Source organism: Lolium rigidum, chromosome 2 (assembly GCF_022539505.1).
Source record: "Lolium rigidum isolate FL_2022 chromosome 2, APGP_CSIRO_Lrig_0.1, whole genome shotgun sequence".
NCBI lineage: Eukaryota > Viridiplantae > Streptophyta > Magnoliopsida > Poales > Poaceae > Lolium > Lolium rigidum.
Genome location: NC_061509.1, coordinates 111848927 through 111868292, shown reverse-complemented (window position 1 = coordinate 111868292; position 19366 = coordinate 111848927). Strand labels below are relative to the sequence as shown.

General features: G+C 43.0%; 2 protein-coding genes and 1 long non-coding RNA gene across 3 annotated transcripts; all 3 read left to right on the top strand.

The window, feature by feature from the left end:
• The first annotated feature begins 8013 nt into the window (after positions 1-8013).
• Positions 8014-9926, top strand: LOC124687110. Its single transcript, XR_006998092.1, has 2 exons — positions 8014-8607; positions 9693-9926. It is a non-coding gene; the product is annotated as an uncharacterized LOC124687110 (long non-coding RNA).
• Positions 9927-15131: 5205 nt separating this feature from the next.
• LOC124687109 (basic blue protein-like) lies at positions 15132-15854 on the top strand. Its single transcript, XM_047220946.1, has one exon. It carries the CDS (start codon positions 15195-15197, stop codon positions 15717-15719), a length of 525 nt encoding a protein of 174 aa, XP_047076902.1. The 5' UTR covers positions 15132-15194; the 3' UTR covers positions 15720-15854.
• Positions 15855-17682: 1828 nt separating this feature from the next.
• Positions 17683-18195, top strand: LOC124687108 (mavicyanin-like). The gene has a single exon (XM_047220945.1). It carries the CDS (start codon positions 17683-17685, stop codon positions 18193-18195), a length of 513 nt encoding a protein of 170 aa, XP_047076901.1.
• The last annotated feature ends 1171 nt before the right edge of the window (positions 18196-19366 follow it).

Below are 19366 nucleotides of genomic sequence, written 5' to 3'. Positions count from 1 at the left end.
ACTAACCTATTGACAAGATGCCACAGTGTCAGCTCATGTTTTTTGCTGTTTTTTATTTCAGAAAAGTTGTACAGGAAATAGTCTCGGAATTGGACGCAACAAAAGCCAAACCTCCTATTTTTCCCGACACGAAGATAGAGTCCAGAGCAGCGACGGAGGAGGGCACCAGGGAGGCCACACCAGCCCTTGGCGCGGGCCCTTGGCCGCGCCATGCGGCGGTGTGGGGCCTCCTGGCACCCACCGACCTCGCCCTTCCGCCTATATATTGCCTTCGACGCAAAAATCCTAAATAATCTCTCTCCCTGCCGGCATCGTTGCCATCGTCCAGACAAGTTTCGGGGGTCAGAAGTTCCTGTTCCGACACCCTCCGAGACGGGGATTGACCCCCGTAGCCATCTCCATCGACTCCACCGCCCCCACTTTGACTCCATGATGGTTCTTGAGTAGTTCATCCGTGAACTACGGGTTCTCGACTGTAGCTAGTTGGTACTCTCTCTCACATGTACTTCGATACAATAATCTCATGAGCTGCCTTACATGATTGAGATCCATATGATGTAATTGGTGTTGTGTTTGTTGGGATCCGATAAATTGTGGAATTGTGGTCAGATTGTTCATCATATTATCATAATACTGTTATTTAAGATCTTGCATGCTCTCCGGTAGTTACCCTGATCTAGTAGTTTCCTGTATCTCCAAGAGGGAGTATTTATGGTCGATAGTGGCTTCATGCCTCTAGTTTTCTGGAAGAGTGACAATAACTTCTAGGATTGTAGATGTGTTGTTGCTACTAGGGAGAAAATAACAATGTTTTGTCTAAGGATAATTATATTATTTACTTTACACACATTGCTTAATGCGATAATCTGCAACTTAATACTGGAAGGGGTTCGAATGATAACATGAAGGTGGATTATTAGTCATAGATGCAGTTGGATTACAGTCTATGTATTATGTTGCAATGTCCAATTAAATAGTACAGTAAACTTTATCTTATCATAGCATGCATTGTCATGCCCTCAGAATTATCAATTGCCCAACTGTAATTTGTTCACCTAACACATGTTATTTGGAGAGTTACCACTAGTGTAGATAGATGAGAACCCCGGTCCTTCTGTCATCATCATTGATGTACAATCAAATACGCACTGGAATACTTTCTGGCGCCATTGCCTTTGTGTTACTACTAGTGCTGATGTGTTACTATTACAATTTCTCTTATATTACTGTTGCTTTCACATCACCCCTATTACTTTTTCTTTTCCAGGTGTAGCTGAATTGACAATTCCGCTTTTAAGGCTTATAAGTATTTTTGTCTCCCCTTGTGTCGAATCAACAAACTTGGGTTTTACTTCCCTTGAAGACTGTTGCGATCCCCTATACTTGTGGATCATCAAGACTATTTTCTGACGCCGTTGCCGGGGAGGCATAGCTCTACTCATAAGTTCACCTGGGGAGTACACTTTACTTGTCTCTCTTTATTTTTATTTTATTTTGTCTTGTCTAGTTTATTTGTGCTTAGTTTATTTCTGTTTAGTTGTGTTTTATTTAGTTTACTTTTGTCTAGTTTACTTTTGTCTTATTTTTATTTTTCTTATATACCCGAAAATCCATAAAAAATTGAAAAACTGAAAATCTAAAAAACTGTTATTATGGAAGAACATGCTAGAACCTCTATGGAGCTATTTATAAAGTACAGAGAAACATATAAGGGTAAATTCATGAGAGGCGTGTTACAAAAGTTGAATCAAATTGCTGAAATTTTGCTTAAACGCCATGATATAAATTGTTGCCCTGAACAAGATACTAAACATCTTAAATTTCAATGTGGCTTTAGTAAAGAAGTTTGAATTGTGAACTATCATTGGAATAACTATATTCATCTTGGATTTGAAGAAGTAGAACAATTTGTCTTATTTATGAGAGCTTCTGAAATAGAGTCTTTCATGTCTAAAATTATGAAACATGTGTTCCTTGTAATGAACTTAAAGATATGGTCTCTTCTATCCTTTATTATTGCATAGAAAATTTCAGCAATAACTATTATATCATTGATTATAAAGAGAGACTCAGTTATGCACAAGAATGTATCCACAATTTGCAGGAACCTATGGAAGAAGAAGAAATGGCTGAACCTGAAAGCTCATTAGATAAAAAAGAGGAGGAGAGTGATGAACAAAAGGAGGAAGAATGGATTAGCTACCCATGCCTACCTTCTAATGAGACTAACTCTTTATCCCTTACACTATTTGATTGTCCCCCATGCTTACTAAAGGAGGATGAATGTTATGTTCCTGTTGATTCTCTTGAAATATTTACTATGAGTAAAACTTATGATAATAATTATGCTCCTGTTATCTATGATAATCCATGCTATTTTGATAAATCTTATGATAATCCTTTATTTGTGCCTAAATTTGAAATTCATGGTACTAAAGAGTTTTGCTTAGAAAATGTTTATGATAAAGCTCTAGATGATGTTCCTATATTGGTTGATAATATTAATTGTACTACTATTGAAAATGAGATTGGAGGGGTCTTGACTTTATTTGGATCCCCACACCTCTTGAGAATGATCAATCATCTTGTTATAAAATTATATAAGAAGAAGTTGTTGTCTATAATGACTTGTGTATTGGTAAGTATGATGCTTCTTGTCCTTATTTTGTTTATCGACACTTCACTCCATAAACCTGTGGTCTGGTTTACTAAGTTCAGTTTCGCCTGAGGACAAGCGAGGTCTAAGATGGGGGGGGGGGAGTTGATACGTCCAATTTGCATCACTATTTTATATCATAATTTACTGTTATTCATTGATATATTTCATATTTAGAGATAATACTTATGTCATTCCATCTATTTTTGCATGTTTCATGATTATTGGAGAATTAACTGCCGAAGCCAGGAATCTACTGGAAAAAGAACCGTCAAGACACCATATTTCTGAAGACCAACAATTCCCAGAAAATATACAGAAAATCATATTTTTCCAGATGACGGAGAAAGCCAGAAGGGGAGGTGGAGCAGTGCCTTGAGGGGGCCAGACCACCCCTAGGCACGGGCTAGCCTCAGGCTGTGCCTAGGCATGGTCTGGGCGCCCTGGCCCACTTCTGACGACACCCCCTCACGATTTCAACCCCCTGATGTCTACGCACGCTTCTCTTCCTGTAGACAGTGTTGGGCCTCCAAGAGCAGAGGTTTGTAGAACAACAACAAGTTTCCCTTAAGTTAATCACCCAAGGTTTATCGAACTCAGGGAGGTAGAGGTCAAAGATATCCCTCTCAAGCAACCCTGCAATTAAGATACAAGAAGTCGCTTGTGTCCCCAACACACCTAATACACTTGTCAGATGTATAGGTGCACTAGTTCAGCGAAGAGATAGTGAAATACAAGTAGTATGGATGATTATAAGTAGTAATTGCAATCTGAAATAAAAATGGCAGCAAGCGAACAAGTAGCAGAACTTGTTGGAAACGGTGTTTCAATGCTTAGAAACAAGGCCTAGGGATCATACTTTCACTATTGGACACTCTCAACAATGATCACATAATTGAATAAATAAATGCTACTCTCAAACACTCTCTTGTTGGATAACAAACACCATTCATTGTGTAGGGCTGCAAAAGCACACCTCAAGCCGGAGTAAACAAGCTCCACAACGTCATAAAGGAATCACACACGATGCGCACACTGTCACCATCACATTGTGGAGAGTAACTCCGGAGTTCATATTAAAGTAACCTCTAGAGTGCATAATAGACAAGAGTAACATCTACATATTCAACTAGATTACAAAGCTCATGATCACATAAAGATCACACCATGGGAGAGAGAGAGATGAACCACATAGCTACCGGTAGAGCCCTTAGCCCCGGGGGAGAACTACTCCCTCCTCATCATGGGAGTCAGCAGCAGCGATGAAGATGGCGGTGGAGTCGATGGAGATGACTCCGGGGGCAATTCCCCGTCCCGGCGGTGTGCCGGAACAGAGATTCTGTCCCCCGAAACTTGTCGTCGATGGCGGTGGCGCTGCGGAACTCTTCGTGGAATATGACTTATTTCTTTAGGGTTTTCGCATCTGGGAGAATATATAGGCGAAGGGGCGATGTCGGTAGAGTCCCGAGGTGGGGTCCCCAACTGGCGGCGCGGCAGAGGGGTGGGCCGCGCCCCCCTATGGTGTGGCCAGCCCGTGGCTCCCCTTCGTCTCTCCTTCGGACTCCGTGAAGCTTCTGAAAAATAGGGACGTGGCCTTTTGTTTCGCGCAATTTCGAGAATATTTCCTTTGTAGAATTTCTGAAACCAAAAACAGCAGAAAACAGGAACTGGCACTTCGGCATCTTGTTAATAGGTTAGTCCCGGAAAATGCGTAAAAATGATATAAAGTGTATATAAAACATGTAGCAATTGGTATAATATAAGCATGGAACATCAGAAATTATAGATACGTTGGAGACATATCACCCCCCCCCCCCCGAGAAACCTAAGATCGGAAGAGCGAACAAAGAAATATTCCGCCGCCACTACGGGGCGGAGAACCAGAGAGAGAGAGAGAGAGAGAGAGAGAGAAAAGCTCTCCGCCAGGCAGAATTCTGCCGGGGAATTTCCTTCCTGGAGGGGGGAAATCGTCGTCATCATCACCTCCATCGAGCTGGACTTCATCGGGATCATCATCACCATCATCTCCACCACCAGCACCATCATCACCGCCGTCTCCACGCCATCCCGCTGTAACATCTTGGGTTCGATACATGTCTAGTTCATAGGGGAAACTTTCCTGGTGTTGATTACGCCTTGTAGTTGATGCTATTGAGTGAAACCATTGAATTAAGGTTTATGTCCAGATTGTTATTCATAATTATATCACCTCTGATTATGATCCATATGATGTCTCGTGAGTAGTTTGTTTAGTTCTTGAGGACATGGGAGAAGTCATGTTGTTAGTAGTGGAACTATGTTGAGTAATATGCAATGATTTAATATTTAAGTAGTGGTGCTATTCTTCCAGTGGTTCATGTGAACGTCGACTACATGATACTTCACCTTTATGGGCCTAGGGGAATGCATCGTGTATTTGGCTACTAATTGTGGGGTTGCGGGACAGAAACACAAACCCCCGTTAGGAAACCGGTGCACGAGGGAGTGTAGGATCTCAAAGTTTAAGGTTGTGGTTAGATTTATCTTAATTACTTTCTTGTACTTATGGGTGCTTGCAAGAGGTATAATCACAAGTATGTCTTAGTCCAAGTACGGGGTAGTGCATTAGCATAGGTTCACCCACCACAACACTTACCAAACCATTGAAGATTATTCAGCTATGTGAAGCGAAAGCACTTGACGAAATTCCTGTATGTCCTCAGGAACGTTTGGTCATCATAAGTAAAACAACCGGCTTGTTCTTTGCTCTAAAAAGGATTGGGCCACTCGCAACAATTATTATTACTGTATTTTATTTACTCCTACTTTATTTATATGCAATACCAAATACCCCTGCAAACCTGTTTGCTAGTGTTTACAGTGAATTCTCGACCAAAATTACTCATCAACATCTTTTGCTCCCCGTTGGGTCCGACACTCTTATTTATCGAAAGTACTACGATACACCTTCTATAATTGTGGGTCATCATCCACCCAGATGGTTCATTAACTTAGTTGTTTTTCAGTATTTCCAAAACATAGTTATTCATACTTAGTAAATCATGTAGAATCCCGCCCACGAATTCTATAGCACAACTAAGCAATCTACACTTACGGTGTTTCTTCTAACATGATAATGAGGGGTATCCTAAATAGGACATAGCAACGCATAGTACCCTACACATGCATACTACTAAAGAAAGGAAATACTACATTCATAGTGAAATATTGGGACTGCCACTTGCCTTTCATTCGTAGGTGAATACTCTTCAATTCTCTCAATTAAATACGCAGCTCTCCATACAATCTATAAGGTAGAAAAATAACACAACATAAACATAAACACCAAATAAACATACTCAAACGAGCAAACAAAGAGTTGTTTATTTGTTTTAGTTTAGTATTCATCTGATTGTTCAATGGACATGAAGGTTGTGGCATGAGGTTGGCTTGACATGGCTGGATAGGTTGAATGTCTAACTCAATAACTTAGAAATAAATAGATATAGGAAGGGAGTTGATATTCCACACAAGTTACCATTTGAATGGGCTAAGTCCCATGGCGTTATTACAACTTAGAGGGTGTCAACACTTAGCAAAATATTACAAGATAATACTTAGGCTTGGGTTGACAAGTTAGATGGATAAATTCTAAGTCAGGAAGTTCATCATTGTCATCATCTTGCACCTCTCTTCAATTCTTTCCTTTCATAGTCTTAATCATCTCTTCTTGCTTCTAGAATAACTTGGCCTTCTCCTTGATTTAGCGCGTAGCTCACCGTCGTTGTTGAAAATTTCCAAGTCTAAGAAGTGTTGCCGCACAAGCTTGGGTTGAGAGGTTAGATAAATTCTAAGTCACGAGGCATCTTGTTCTTCCGAATTCACTTCTCGTGGAGCATCTTGATAATTATTGTCTTCTCCTTTGGACCGGCCTTCTCTTGTGACTTGCCATTTCTTCAGACTTTGTCTTTTCTTCGTGCTTCTCCTCCATGGTCTTGAAATGAGATAGAGAAATATGTCGAAATAATTTTTGGTCGATGGGAATATGAGTCAACTACTTAGATGAATTTGGGTAAGGTAGAGTTGATAGGTTTTGCACTTAGGCATAGATAAATAGAGAATTTTCACTAAGTCCCAGGTAGAGTTATATGGTCATTAGTACTTGGTGAAAATGGCCAATTGTTCTTGGTAATTATCTGATATATAATCATGTCCAAATTAATTATAGAATTCATCCTATAGTGAAAATACTCAAATCCTCATATTTAAAGTTTGAATACTTCCAAACTCGTTCAAAATAATTTAGGAAGTGAAACTACTGGACAGAGGACATCAATATGATCCACTTTCAAAAAGAATCACTTGCTGGACATTTCTAGAATTTGAATTAGATCAAATATACTCAAATCTACAAATTCAGATTTGAACATTTTAAACTTGTGCAAAAGTCAAATTTTATTTTCCCAATGTTTTCTTCTCATTTTTAAGAATCTAGATCTATGTCAGTTGTTACATTTGGACGTGTATTTTTTTTTCCTGATTTTTACGAGATTAGACATTTTTGGGAACGATGGTAATAATATTTGAAAAGTTGTCAGAAAAAGTTGCTCGAATGGAAAAGCTTCCTATACAAAAGTTGTAGAGCATTTAATTACAAACTCAACGGAAGAAGAATTTCTTAAAACCGATGTGTAGATTTGAAGATATAGAATTTATACGTTTTTATCATGGGATGAGATAGCACAAATCAGACCGATCGATTCTGTCACATGAAAAGGATGAAAGTCTTGTCTAAAACAAAACGCGAAAACATCCACTAACCAGGCGGCGGTGGCTTACAGTTACAGTGGCAAGGCATGGTCGATGGCGAGAAACAACGACAGCCATTCTCGCGTGGGCGGAGACGTTTCGGAAAGTTGACGAGCTCGAAGAAGACGTGGACGAGATGCACCGCGTCACGACGGTCAGAGCAGTGTACTCTGCGACGACTCCTTCCTTGAACGGTGGCGACGTTGGCAACGACGGCTCGGGGGACGCAACCAGCAGCAAGGGTATGACGTACAAAACCCAATATCTATCTTGTGGCTGACCACAAATAAGTCTTACAACATGCTCACTTATCCACTCGTATCATCCTCATCGCCTCTCCATCTATTCCCCATCCTCGATTAGCTCTCCTCCGCGCTTCTCCCTGGCTCTCGCGCCCGCCGCCTTCTCGGCCTCTCTTCTCCCGCCGCTGTACCGCACCAGGCGCCACCGCGCGTCGAGGTACAGGGTGAGGGCGAACCTCCACGGGCTGGACTTCGCCGGGGGTCTCCACGCGACGCCCACGCACCGCCGCCGTCTCGCCCTCGCTGCTCCAGCCGCTGCACCGAACCGAATGCCGCCGCGCTTCGGGTGCAGGGTGAGGGCGAACTTCTCCACGGGATCCGTCGGGGCGCTCCTCCCGGGCGGCCGCCGCAGCCGTCTCAACCTCTGCCCCCGCCGCTGTATCGCATCGGGTGCCACCGGGCGTCAGGTTCCAGGGTGGGGGCGAGCCTCCACGGGCTGCACTCCGTCGAGGGCCTCCAGGCAGCGCTCGAGCGCGCGGAGGCGGCGCTCTGCACGCTCGCCGACGCAGAACAGTCGCAAATCCTGATATTCAGAGGGTCAGAGGTATGTCAGGCGGTGGTGGGCTATCTAGTGATTATGATAAGGAAGTGACGACTAATATGGGGATCAGCTACATAATGAATATTTGGAGGCGGCTGGAGGAGGAGTATGCAGTTGTTTCGCGCCGCTCTATGGCTCATTGCTGCAAGATATACTGGTGCGTTGCTTTCTTTACTGCTGATGTAGAGAAGACTTGATGCCCAGTTCGCGCTAGTAGTCTTGAGGTCACTGGTGCCCCGTTCTTCCTATTATTTACTTGGAGGAGGTCACTATCAATATGTCATAACCGGCTAGGAAAACGAGGACTCACTGCCCAACATGTAATCTGCCTAATGCTCTTGTTTGATTCAGCTTGATTGTCATTTTTTTTTTTTTTGCAATTCTTGTAGGAAAGACAGGATGTGTGCATATTCATATGTCTCAGTTTGATTTTAGTGTATTAACTACTGATTCAAAGTTAAGAAGGACCATATGCACATGAAAGTAATTTCATCATTTTAATATGCCTGTAGCTGGATGTAGCTTTACAATACGAGGGGAAGTAATTCATGTGTGACATGTGTCTTATATATGCAAGTTATGAACAGAGCAGTATGTGTGTTATTATATCAAGTTTAGTTCTTGGCAAGGCGTGATCTAGTTTCTTACTTTCCGTTGTTTTTGTCCAACTTCTGGAAGTAATTTAGTCCAATTTTGGCCAGCTTCGGAAGTAATTTAATCCAATTTAAATGTTATTTTTACTAACTTTTGGAAGTAACTTAGTCCATCATTCAAATCATCATTACCAACTTCTGGAAGTAACCTAGTCCAAGTGAAAATGTTATGTTTTACTAACTTCTCGAAGTAAATAATCCATTATTCAAATGTTATTCTTACCAACTTGTGGAAGTAAGCTGGTTTAATTTAAAATGATGGTTTTACGAACCTCGGGAAGTAACTTAGTAAATTGTTCAGACATTGTCTTTACCCAACTTCTCGAAGTAACTTAGTTCAGTTTAAAATGTTAGTTTACTAACCTCAGGAAGTAACTTAGTTCAATCTAAATGTTAGTTTACTAACCTTGGGAAGTAACTTAGTTCCATTTAAAATATTAGTTTAAAGTAACTTAGTGCATTGTTCAAACTTTATTTTTACCAACTTCTAGAAATAATTTAGTCAATTTAAAATGTTACTAATGTTAGAAAGTAACTTAGTCCATTATTCAAATGTTATTTTTATCAACATCTGGAAGTAACTTGGTTCAATTTAAATTTTTAGTTAAGTAACCTTAGGAAGTAACTTAGTCCATTATTCAAATGATATTTTACCAACTGGGTACTTTAGTTCCTCTTAATTTTCTTCTCGGAGTCATTTTGGTTTTATGATGGAGAAGTAAGAAGCCACTGGATGTTTCTTTATGCTACAGGATGGAGGAAGGAGGAAGCAAAGAAAGAAGTCGATGTTCTTCCTGGGATCAGCTTTATACTTCCAGGGATGATTTTCCTTCCGCAGCAGTTCCTTCCTTTTAATTTTTATAATGGATTTCGCTGGTTCTGTACATTAGGATACGGTGGTCTTGGACATCAATGTAGGCTTTGGTTCCCTTTTTTTATGTCAACAATGAAGAAATCTGGGAAAAAAGATGGATGATGTGACTGTATTTGCGTGGTTTCAGGGTTAGATAGGATGCATGTGATTTTTTTCCACCGGATCCATGGGCTGGAAAGCACATGGCTTTGAGCAAACGCGCGGTCCTGGCATTTGGCACGCGCGGGATTAGTTGTTCCTTTTTTGGAAAGAAACATGATTCTGTCTTTCCTAAAGTAGGCTGTCCAAACTGATCACTTTTTTTCTTAAATAGTGGCTGACCACTATGTAGTCAAGCCCCGTACAAAAGCCATGTCCAGAAGGTAGCGAACGATTAGTAAAGTCTACTGTGAAAATAAATCGAGCGTCAAGATAAATTGTAATGCATGACGCCGCGGCCAACATGGACAAAGTGATGCACCACCATGTCCATGAGGTGGCTCTTGCCGATAGTAGTCCGTTGGTGAAAGGAATGAACGAGATGATCACTGACGGTGACAAGATCTAATGATCAACTCGATGTTGTGGCTGATGATGCAATGGTTGGTATTGTTAGATTATTAGACAATTTTCGAGTGAGTTTAATTACCGAAAGCAACATTACGAATGCACTAGCATACTTAACCATACACATCAGACAAAGCACATGCATCAGATCTGAACATGCAACAAATAATAGTACAAGATAAGAGAGGGAAAGCACGTACATCGCGACTGGAAAGGTCACTCCAGCAGCACCACCACCACCATGGCCATCGTTGATGTCGTTCATGGTGTAGTTGAATTTGTCGAGGAAGCAGTCGAACCGGCGAAGAAGAACACGAACAGCAGTGAGCAGTCGCGCCGAGACGCTCCCCAAAAACCTTATCGCCTGCTTCCGGGTGCAGGATCTCAACGGATGGGGTTTCGGAGGCATGCTCTCCGGGACGGCCGTGCACGCGGTCGCCGGGATGGGGAAGATTAGAGAGTAGCACATCAAAAGGAACTTCTCAAGTGGCGCGGGATCACCTCACCAATGCCTACAAATTGTAGACTTGACTTTTGGAGAAGAGCGACGATGGAGATTCCGGGAGCGAGATTGGGAATTGGATATACCCAGTTTCGGGTTCCCTCGATGGATGATTCCTACGTGCTGCTAACAATCTAGTATATGATCACAAGTATGTTTACAGGGGGCCGCCGTAGGTGGAACTATGTGGTCTATCTGTTGTACCCTCCTATATGGGTGTCCTGGCTGGCTTTACATATGCAACCAACCTAGGGTTTTACAAGAGTCCTAGTCGACTACTTCTTCGGGTTGCCTTCTTGGGCCCTCTCCATATTGGGCCGAGCCGGGTATGGTAATAATGGGTACCCAAAAGGTATGCCCATGACAGTAGCCCCCGAGTGTCTAGGGAAGTCAAAGACTTACGCAGAGACTCGAATCATAATCATCTCCGAAGTCGAAGAAATACAAGGCGAGACCATTGATCCGGAAATACATCAGTCCAATGTCGTAGATCATGTGTAGCGTAGAAGCTGTCGACAATTTTCGAAGTTATTTTTCTATTGGGTGCGCGACCAACGCTCACGATGGGAGTATCCCCCGAGTCTATGGGCAGGTGTTTGCACCTGGGCATAGACTCAAGTTGTATTACTCGATGAAGAACTTGACTATATTCCTAGGCGCAACCCCTCTTTTTGTCGACTCCTGCTGTAGGACTTGATATAATTGTCGAGTCCTATTAGAGAACTTGATGAAATCCATGTGCTCCTGATGGGAGTAGGCTCCACTTGAGTCGCAGAGTCAAGTTGAGCCTACAAACATTGATTTATTTACCATGGAAAAAATTGGATCGTAGAATCGGGTTGAATCTCTGAACCCTCTCTTTTCTTCTTGATTTTTTTTTTGACTCCAGGCAATTGCTATTTTTATTCGACATCTATATTGCACATGGATATTGGTAAATGCAGATGGTGCTTCTAACGGATCAGAAACCAGTTAATTGCTCTTGTGGCAAATCCGGATAAACCTATTTTAAATCCGAGTCTATGGACTCAAATTCGGGATACTGGCGTAATTCAGGACGTGCCGCTTTAGGATTTATTGAAAACTGAATTCCAGCTAAGTTATTGGGTACCCAATGCGTTCGCTGGGATTTTCTTCGCATCTGTTAATGTGGATAAAGTGGGAGGGCGTATTTGGGTGCGATGCCACGCCACACAGGACAGATCCTGGGGTCTTACCTTCGTGACCCTTTTATAAGTCACGACATTCAGAGTTTTTACCACGGCGGACGCGCTCTGAGAATATATTGTCGAGTGCCTTTATTCGGCTGATGGAACGACTCATTTTTCGGGTTTTTCTATATTTTTCTCGTGCATGATGGGATAGCCGCATGTATTGGGTTCTTCTATATTATCGTCGTCTACACCGCCGGTGCTCTCGATCGGAATAAATTACGAGTAAATGGACCCGATGATTTTTTCACCCTTTTTTTCTTTTTTTTGTTGGGTTCCTCCTTGAAGAAATTTTTGTCGGGTTCCTCCTTGAAGAAAGTTTCGTTGGGTTCCTCATTGAAGAAGTTTTCGTCGGGTTCCTCCTTGAAGAAAGTTTTGTCGGGTTCCTCCTGTAAGAAATTTTCGTCGGGTTCCTTGCAGATTTTTTTATCTAGTTGTTCATTGATATAGTTTTTCCTAGGCGCAATTATTCTTTTGTTGACCTAAGATGTAGAGTGAATTTATACAGCACAGTCCCGAGTGTCGGGTGCGGCGAAAGTAAAAGATAATCAACTTTGTGTAAATTAAAGGCACACTTAGCTTATTGGGTACGACAGAGTCGACGCTGAGACAGGTCGTGTAGCTGTGTCGATGAAGTCTTCGAGTGCAACGACGAAGTCGAGCCGAAGTAGAAACCACCAAATAGCGATAGTTTATGCCGCCAAATTGTTGATGAAGAAATAGCCGAGCCCCCGAGCGCTGCTGGGGTGATGTCATGATTGTTGCTTAGATGCCGTGTCGAGGGATCACCTCACTAATGCCTACGGATTGTAGACTTTGGTTTTGGAGAGGAGCGATGATCGAGATTCCGGGAGCGAGATTGGGAACACGATATACCCGGCTTCGGGTCTCCTCGGTGCAGGATCCCTACGTGCTGCTAGCAATCTAGTATATGATCACAAGTATATTTACAGGGGGCCGTCGTAGGCGGAACTATGTTGTCTATCTATTGTCCCCCTCCTATATGCAACCAGCCTAGGGTTTTACAAGAGTCCTAGTCGACAACTTCTTCGGGTTGCCTTCTTGGGCCTTCTCTATATTGGGCCGAGCCGGGTATGGTAACAATGGGTACCCGAAAGGTATGCCCATGAGAGAGAGAGAGATGAGAGCGCAGATATGTTATGTCTCCTGGCATAGCCTGGGAGGAGAGCCGACCGACCGCGTTGCCACGCATAGGAAGCCAGGACACGCGGCGAGTATGCACACGCATGGCCAACATGTACCCAACTCAGTTGGTGCACCAAGTAAAAATTTAGGCTTCCACAAAAGGTGTTTCGAACTCAAACTCGAGTCACGCGACGCGAGGCGCGTTCGATGCATGGCAAGGTGGGTGGTGGAGGAGGAGGAGTGCGCGAGGGCTCCTTCTCTTCTCACTCACTTGGAAGGACTAAAAGCCCTTATGTACCATTCCAATTCCGTCCCAACCAGCAATGTGAGACTAAACTTTGTCCCCCAAAGTTGTCCCTAAGCTGTCAAAATGATGAAACTTGAGATTTCAAGAATTATAGGTTACATAGGCTGTCTTACTGGGTTGCATGCCATCTACATTTAACATGTATGTGTTCCACATGGCTCCTCTGAAGAAACTTTGAGAACAAAAATGAGGGAGGAGACCAAGGAGCACGAAGTGGCGCGCTCGGATTGTATTAGTATGATCTGAAGAGAGGGATCAGAAAAGGAATGCCAACAAATGGCATTTAGAGAACCGCCTTCAGTGGGTCAATAACGCAATTAAAGTGGAGAAATACTTTCCTAAATGAATTATCTGTGTAATGAGGAGAAATTTTCGTATTTAAGCCGAGAGGAATCGATGGCTAGAAATCAGTGAAAAGATGAGACAACGTTGACTGACGAGTGTTGTTCATGGTGGAGTTCATGTAGGTGCTCCAGGAGGAAGAAGAACAAGGAGGTGGGTCAGGCTGGCTCATTGGGCTTCCTAGGCCACTCGGCCCAGTTGGGTCGGGTTTTTTCTCTTCTTTTCTATTTCTGCTATATTATTTGAATTGAGTTTAAATCCAAAACAGGCGAAAAAATGATTCAAAAAAATTATGTAAAAAAATGAAAATAAGCTTTTAGAACATTAAGGAATCAATTTCCTTTCCAAAATAAAAACACAAAATCTTATGCACTTTGGCTTATATGGCTACTTGTACAAAAAAATAGGTTTAAAAAATAGGTCTGGTTTGAAATAATTTTTAAATAACTTCAAAGAGTTTTAGTTCCTTACTGAATTTCGATCAAGAAAACAATCAATATTCTAATTTATAATTTATTTCACATTCCAAAGTTTTGGGATGTGACAGCTTGATAGCCATTATATAATAAAAGATAAATCCCATTATAACACTACGTCCTTCTGATTCACAGTAATTGTTGGAGTTTTAGTTCAAACTTCAGCAAAATTGAACTAAATTACGGACACCTCTTATGGAACGGAGGTTGTAGAACAGAAGACATGCACAAAATATAGAGTGCCATCCTACTAGCAAGCACACAATAATCGATACCAAAGTCAACATAATCACTATCTTTCTCATAAGTTGTATTACTTAGTAGCAATATAACCGCAAAATATAATCAGAATTTGTAAATGTGCCATCCAACAAAGGGGATAAGTAGGAGGAAAATTGATAGAATATAAATAATTAACACTTTCAATACACTAAAGATGGTGCCCTGGCATTTGCGAAGGTCACCGGGCTAGTTATCAAAAAAGAAACTCTCATGGAATGTATTTTCGAAGCTCCCATGCAATATTGTGTTAGTCCATATGTGAAACCAGAATGGAAGCGAGGCGTGGAAAGGTCGACATGCGACCAACCCAATCTGGCCGTGTATGAAACTCCCATGGACTACTTAGCACAGGCTTGTTTCAAACGCGCGCACAGAATTATTCAACTCTAAAGTCCAAATGCTACCACGAACCTGCCAACGCGTGTTCTACAGAGTACTTGATTGTGTATAAAGAGCCTGTCCGGCGGGGCATCACCCACACAATAACAACCAACCCCCGCTCAGGATCAACAGCAGTATCTAGCTTGAATCTCCTGTGCTTGCTTTGCTCCTTCCGGTTCCAACGGCAATGGCAGCTGCTATGAAGATCACCCTCCTTGCAGTGGCAGCCATGGCCGTCTTGAGCAGCGTGTCAGCGGCGACATACAACGTCGGCGAGCCGGCCGGCGAGTGGGGCTTCGGCATCAACTACGGCAGCTGGGCGTCCTCCAAGCAGTTCATCCCCGGTGACAGTATCGTCTTCAAGTACTCACCGCAGGCGCATGACGTGCTTGAGGTCAGCAAGGCCGACTACGACTCCTGCAGCGGTGCAATCCCCATCACCACCCTCAAAACCGGCAACGACGTCGTCGCACTCCCCGCTACCGGCACCCGCTACTTCATCTGCGGTTTCGCTGGCCACTGCACCGCCGGCATGAAGGTCGCCATCGACGTCGTGTCAGCCTCCTCCCCGTCAACGCCGTCGTCGCCCGCACCAGCTAGCGGTCCTAGCTCCAGGAACTCTCCCCCGCCGCCGTCGCCCTCCGCTGCTACCTCGGTCAGGATCACAGCAGGCCTTGGCCTCATGGTCCTGCTTGCCGGTCTCATGGCTTGAACTCAGACATCTGCCGCCGCACGAAGATAGGAGATTAAGTATAGTCAAATGTACTGCTTCTTTTATTTGTTGTAGGGAGAGAAAACGAGACATTACATGTATGGTTTGTATATTCATTGTAGAGGATATAAATTAATAAAGGTTTGGTAGTGAAATGTTAACTTGCTGTATCAGAAGTTAGAATAGTGTGATTGTCTGAGTACAGTACTTGAATGGTAGTGGAATGCGGAAAAGTTGGGCCCTTGAGTCTATAAGAACCGAGTCTATACAATAGTCTATAAGAACCTAACTGAGTTGACCATGATTAACCAACATATTCTCGTTATCCTAGGATTTCTCTTGTGCGAAGATGAAGATCTTCCTGAGGCCAGTCCTTCCTGATCTAGCCGGAGTGGTGAGTTCCGGAAGGCTTCACCGGTAAATGTAACAGTGCACCCTATGCCTGGAGTTTGCTGGATCGGGTGGTATTGGTTGTGTGCACCCATGCTATTTTCCGACGATTTGGTTTTGGAGGAGTGGCACGAAGCTCCATTTTTGTTGCCATGAGGTGAAATGTTGGTCCATGGTGAAATCAGAGAGGGAGAATATCATGAAGGTCGGATTAGAGGACTAGCAATGGAGGTTCGAGTCTCTGCGTTGTTGAGGGACTTGTTTGGTGTTTTGGGTTTCACAGCAATAGTATGCAAGTGGGGGCGACATAAGTTTAGAGTCTTACCTTTCAGGGTGAAAATCCAAGGTCTCGCCTTAATTGGTTGTGGCTCGTAATGACCTTATTAACGGCATTGTTTTTGAGAGCGTGAACTATCTTTAGGGTAAAAACCTAAGATCTTTGATCAGGTGACGACGACGTGTGTGCACTGTTTCTTTTTTGGAGGCGTCACTTTTGAAGAGCCTGAATCAGGTGTTGTCTTGGTGGTGGTTGTATTATTGCTGCTAGGATTGGAATACTTCTTAGTCATTTTTTTAGTTGTGTGCATCCGTACTAACATTAGGGTATTACGTTGTTGTAGAGGCTAGGTGTAATTGATATCTTCACAATATTAATATATTTTCTTTATCAAAAAAAAAAACTAAAGCACATGTGCTTGTCATATTTTTCTTTTCAATTCCGATGATTGCACTTTGCTTGAATACTATTTCTTGCTTGCAAAAGCTTGATAAAAATCTTTCTACTATCAATGCTTCCAAGCCTGATTTCGGAAATTTTGAATTTTCCCTTCTGAACTAACGTCCCGAGCTCGAGGACCACAGTACATAAAAGAAAAGAAAAACTCACGTGGACTACTGTATTTTCCAAGCTCCCATGGCACATGTGAAACCAGAATGGAAGCCAGTCGTGAAAAGGTCGACAAGCCACCAACCCAGCCTGGCCGTGTATGACCAGGTACCACAGGCTTGTTTCAAACGCGCGCATAGATTATTCAACTCCAAATTCCTAATGCTACTATGAACCTACCAACGCGCGTTCTACTTGATTGTGTATAAACTATAAAGAGGTTTCGAAAAAAAAACTATAAAGAGCCTGTCCGGCGGGGCATCACAAACACAACAACAACCAACGCCCGCTAAGGCTAGCCATAGTGCTAGTACCATAGCTAGTATCATGCACATTGGTCCCACAAAAATGCTGATGTAGCAGCTAATTAAGGAGGAGAGAGGAGATTAGAGTAACATAGGTAGATACTGTATCATAGCGCATGTCACGAGAAAAGTTAATGTCAAACAAATCTTATGCACAAATTTGCATTGAGATTCTAAAAAGCAATAAATATAGCATGACTATGATACTACTTCATGATGCTAACCACTATAGAGATAGTATCATACACAAGTATCATATGCATGATGCTACTATATGATACTTACCACTATGACCAGCCTAAGGATCAACAGCAGTATCTGGCTTTATATCTCCTGTGCGCTTGCTTTGCTCCTTCTGGTTCCAACCGCAATGGAAGCTGCTATGAAGATCACCCTCCTTGCCGTGGCTGCCATGGCCGTCCTGAGCAGCGTGTCAGCGGCGACATACAACGTCGGCGAGCCGGCCGGCGAGTGGGGCTTCGGCATCAACTACGGCAGCTGGGCGTCCTCCAAGCAGTTCATTCCTGGTGACAGTATCGTCTTCAAGTACTCACTGCAGGCGCATGACGTGCTTGAGGTCAGCAAGGCCGACTACGACTCCTGCAGCGCTGCAAGCCCCATCACCACCCTCAAAACCGGCAACGACGTCGTCGCATTCCCCGCTACCGGCACCCGCTACTTCGTCTGCGGTTTCGCTGGCCACTGCACCGCCGGCATGAAGGTCGTCATCGACGTCGTGTCAGCCTCCTCCCCGTCGACGCCGTCGTCGCCCGCACCAGCCAGCGGTCCCAGCGCCAGCAACTCTCCCCCGCCGCCGTCGCCCTCCGCCGCTACCTCGGTCAGGGTCATAGCAGGCCTTGGCCTTGTTGTCCTGCTTGCCGGCCTAATGGCTTGAATGCAGATAGCTGCTGCCGCACGAACATACAAGCTTGTGTATAGCGAGAGAGAATGAGACATTACCATTACATATGCGGTTAACGGTTTGCATGTTCATTTTAGAGGAAATAAATTAATGAACTAGCATCTTTTCAATTCGCAAATGAAATGTTCACTTGTTATAACAGAAGTTAGAATGGCTTTTGCTTCAGTGTCCCTCCTTTGCAAATTTTGGTCCTATACCTCTACGAATAGTATGATTCAGCCAGTTGTCCATGAATTACAACGGAAGGTAGCATCTTATGTAGTATTAGGAGAATGCAGAATAGTTGGACCCTGAATCTATACGAATCTAGTCTATACGATTTTTAATATGTTATAGCTTAGGCTCTAAGCTCTTCTTTCTTTTTCCCACAGAAGCCGCGGCATCAAGCACCCCACTGCGTAATCCCATCCATTCACTTTCACTACAGGAATGGGAGAGGATTTCCAATCCGACCCATGGACGATGGTTTTTTCATTTTCGAGGTGAAACGGTTTTTTTTTTTTTTTGTGAAGCAACTACATGGGGCGCATTTTAGCATTGCGAGAGACCTCCGCGTAGTGGTAGGACACCGCCTCCGCACCACATATCACATTTCATATGTACGCGCTAGCTATCTGAGAATCCCTGCGACTTCCTGTGGTGTCCCCGCCGAATCCCCGCCGAATCCGCTGGAAACTAACCGGATTTGAACTAGGGGTACACTTTCCGTCACTCAATAAATTCCTCAAAAAATGTTTTTACGTCTACAACACATCACTTTATGTGATAATATTTTTCCGTTTAGCGTGTTGGCGAACGGTGCACCAGCCCGCCCGATACGACCATTTCGCATCTCCCGAGGGGGACGTTTTGGCCACATGGCAAATTAGGCGTCATATTTGGATTCCTATAATTTTTAGGTTCAAATTATGATATGGATGTTATATTTAGATTCCTCTCATTTTTCTGATCGATTTAGACATATTATTTGTGGAATTTCGATTTTCCGATTTAAAGATATTAATTATTCCATATTAAATAAAAAAAGACCAAAAAATAAAATCATTTTATTGTTATTTTAATGAAATATTATTATTACTTATATATTCATTGTTGTCTACTTAAGTAATTCTTTGGGATTCAAAAATAAAGAGGTGTGCATCAC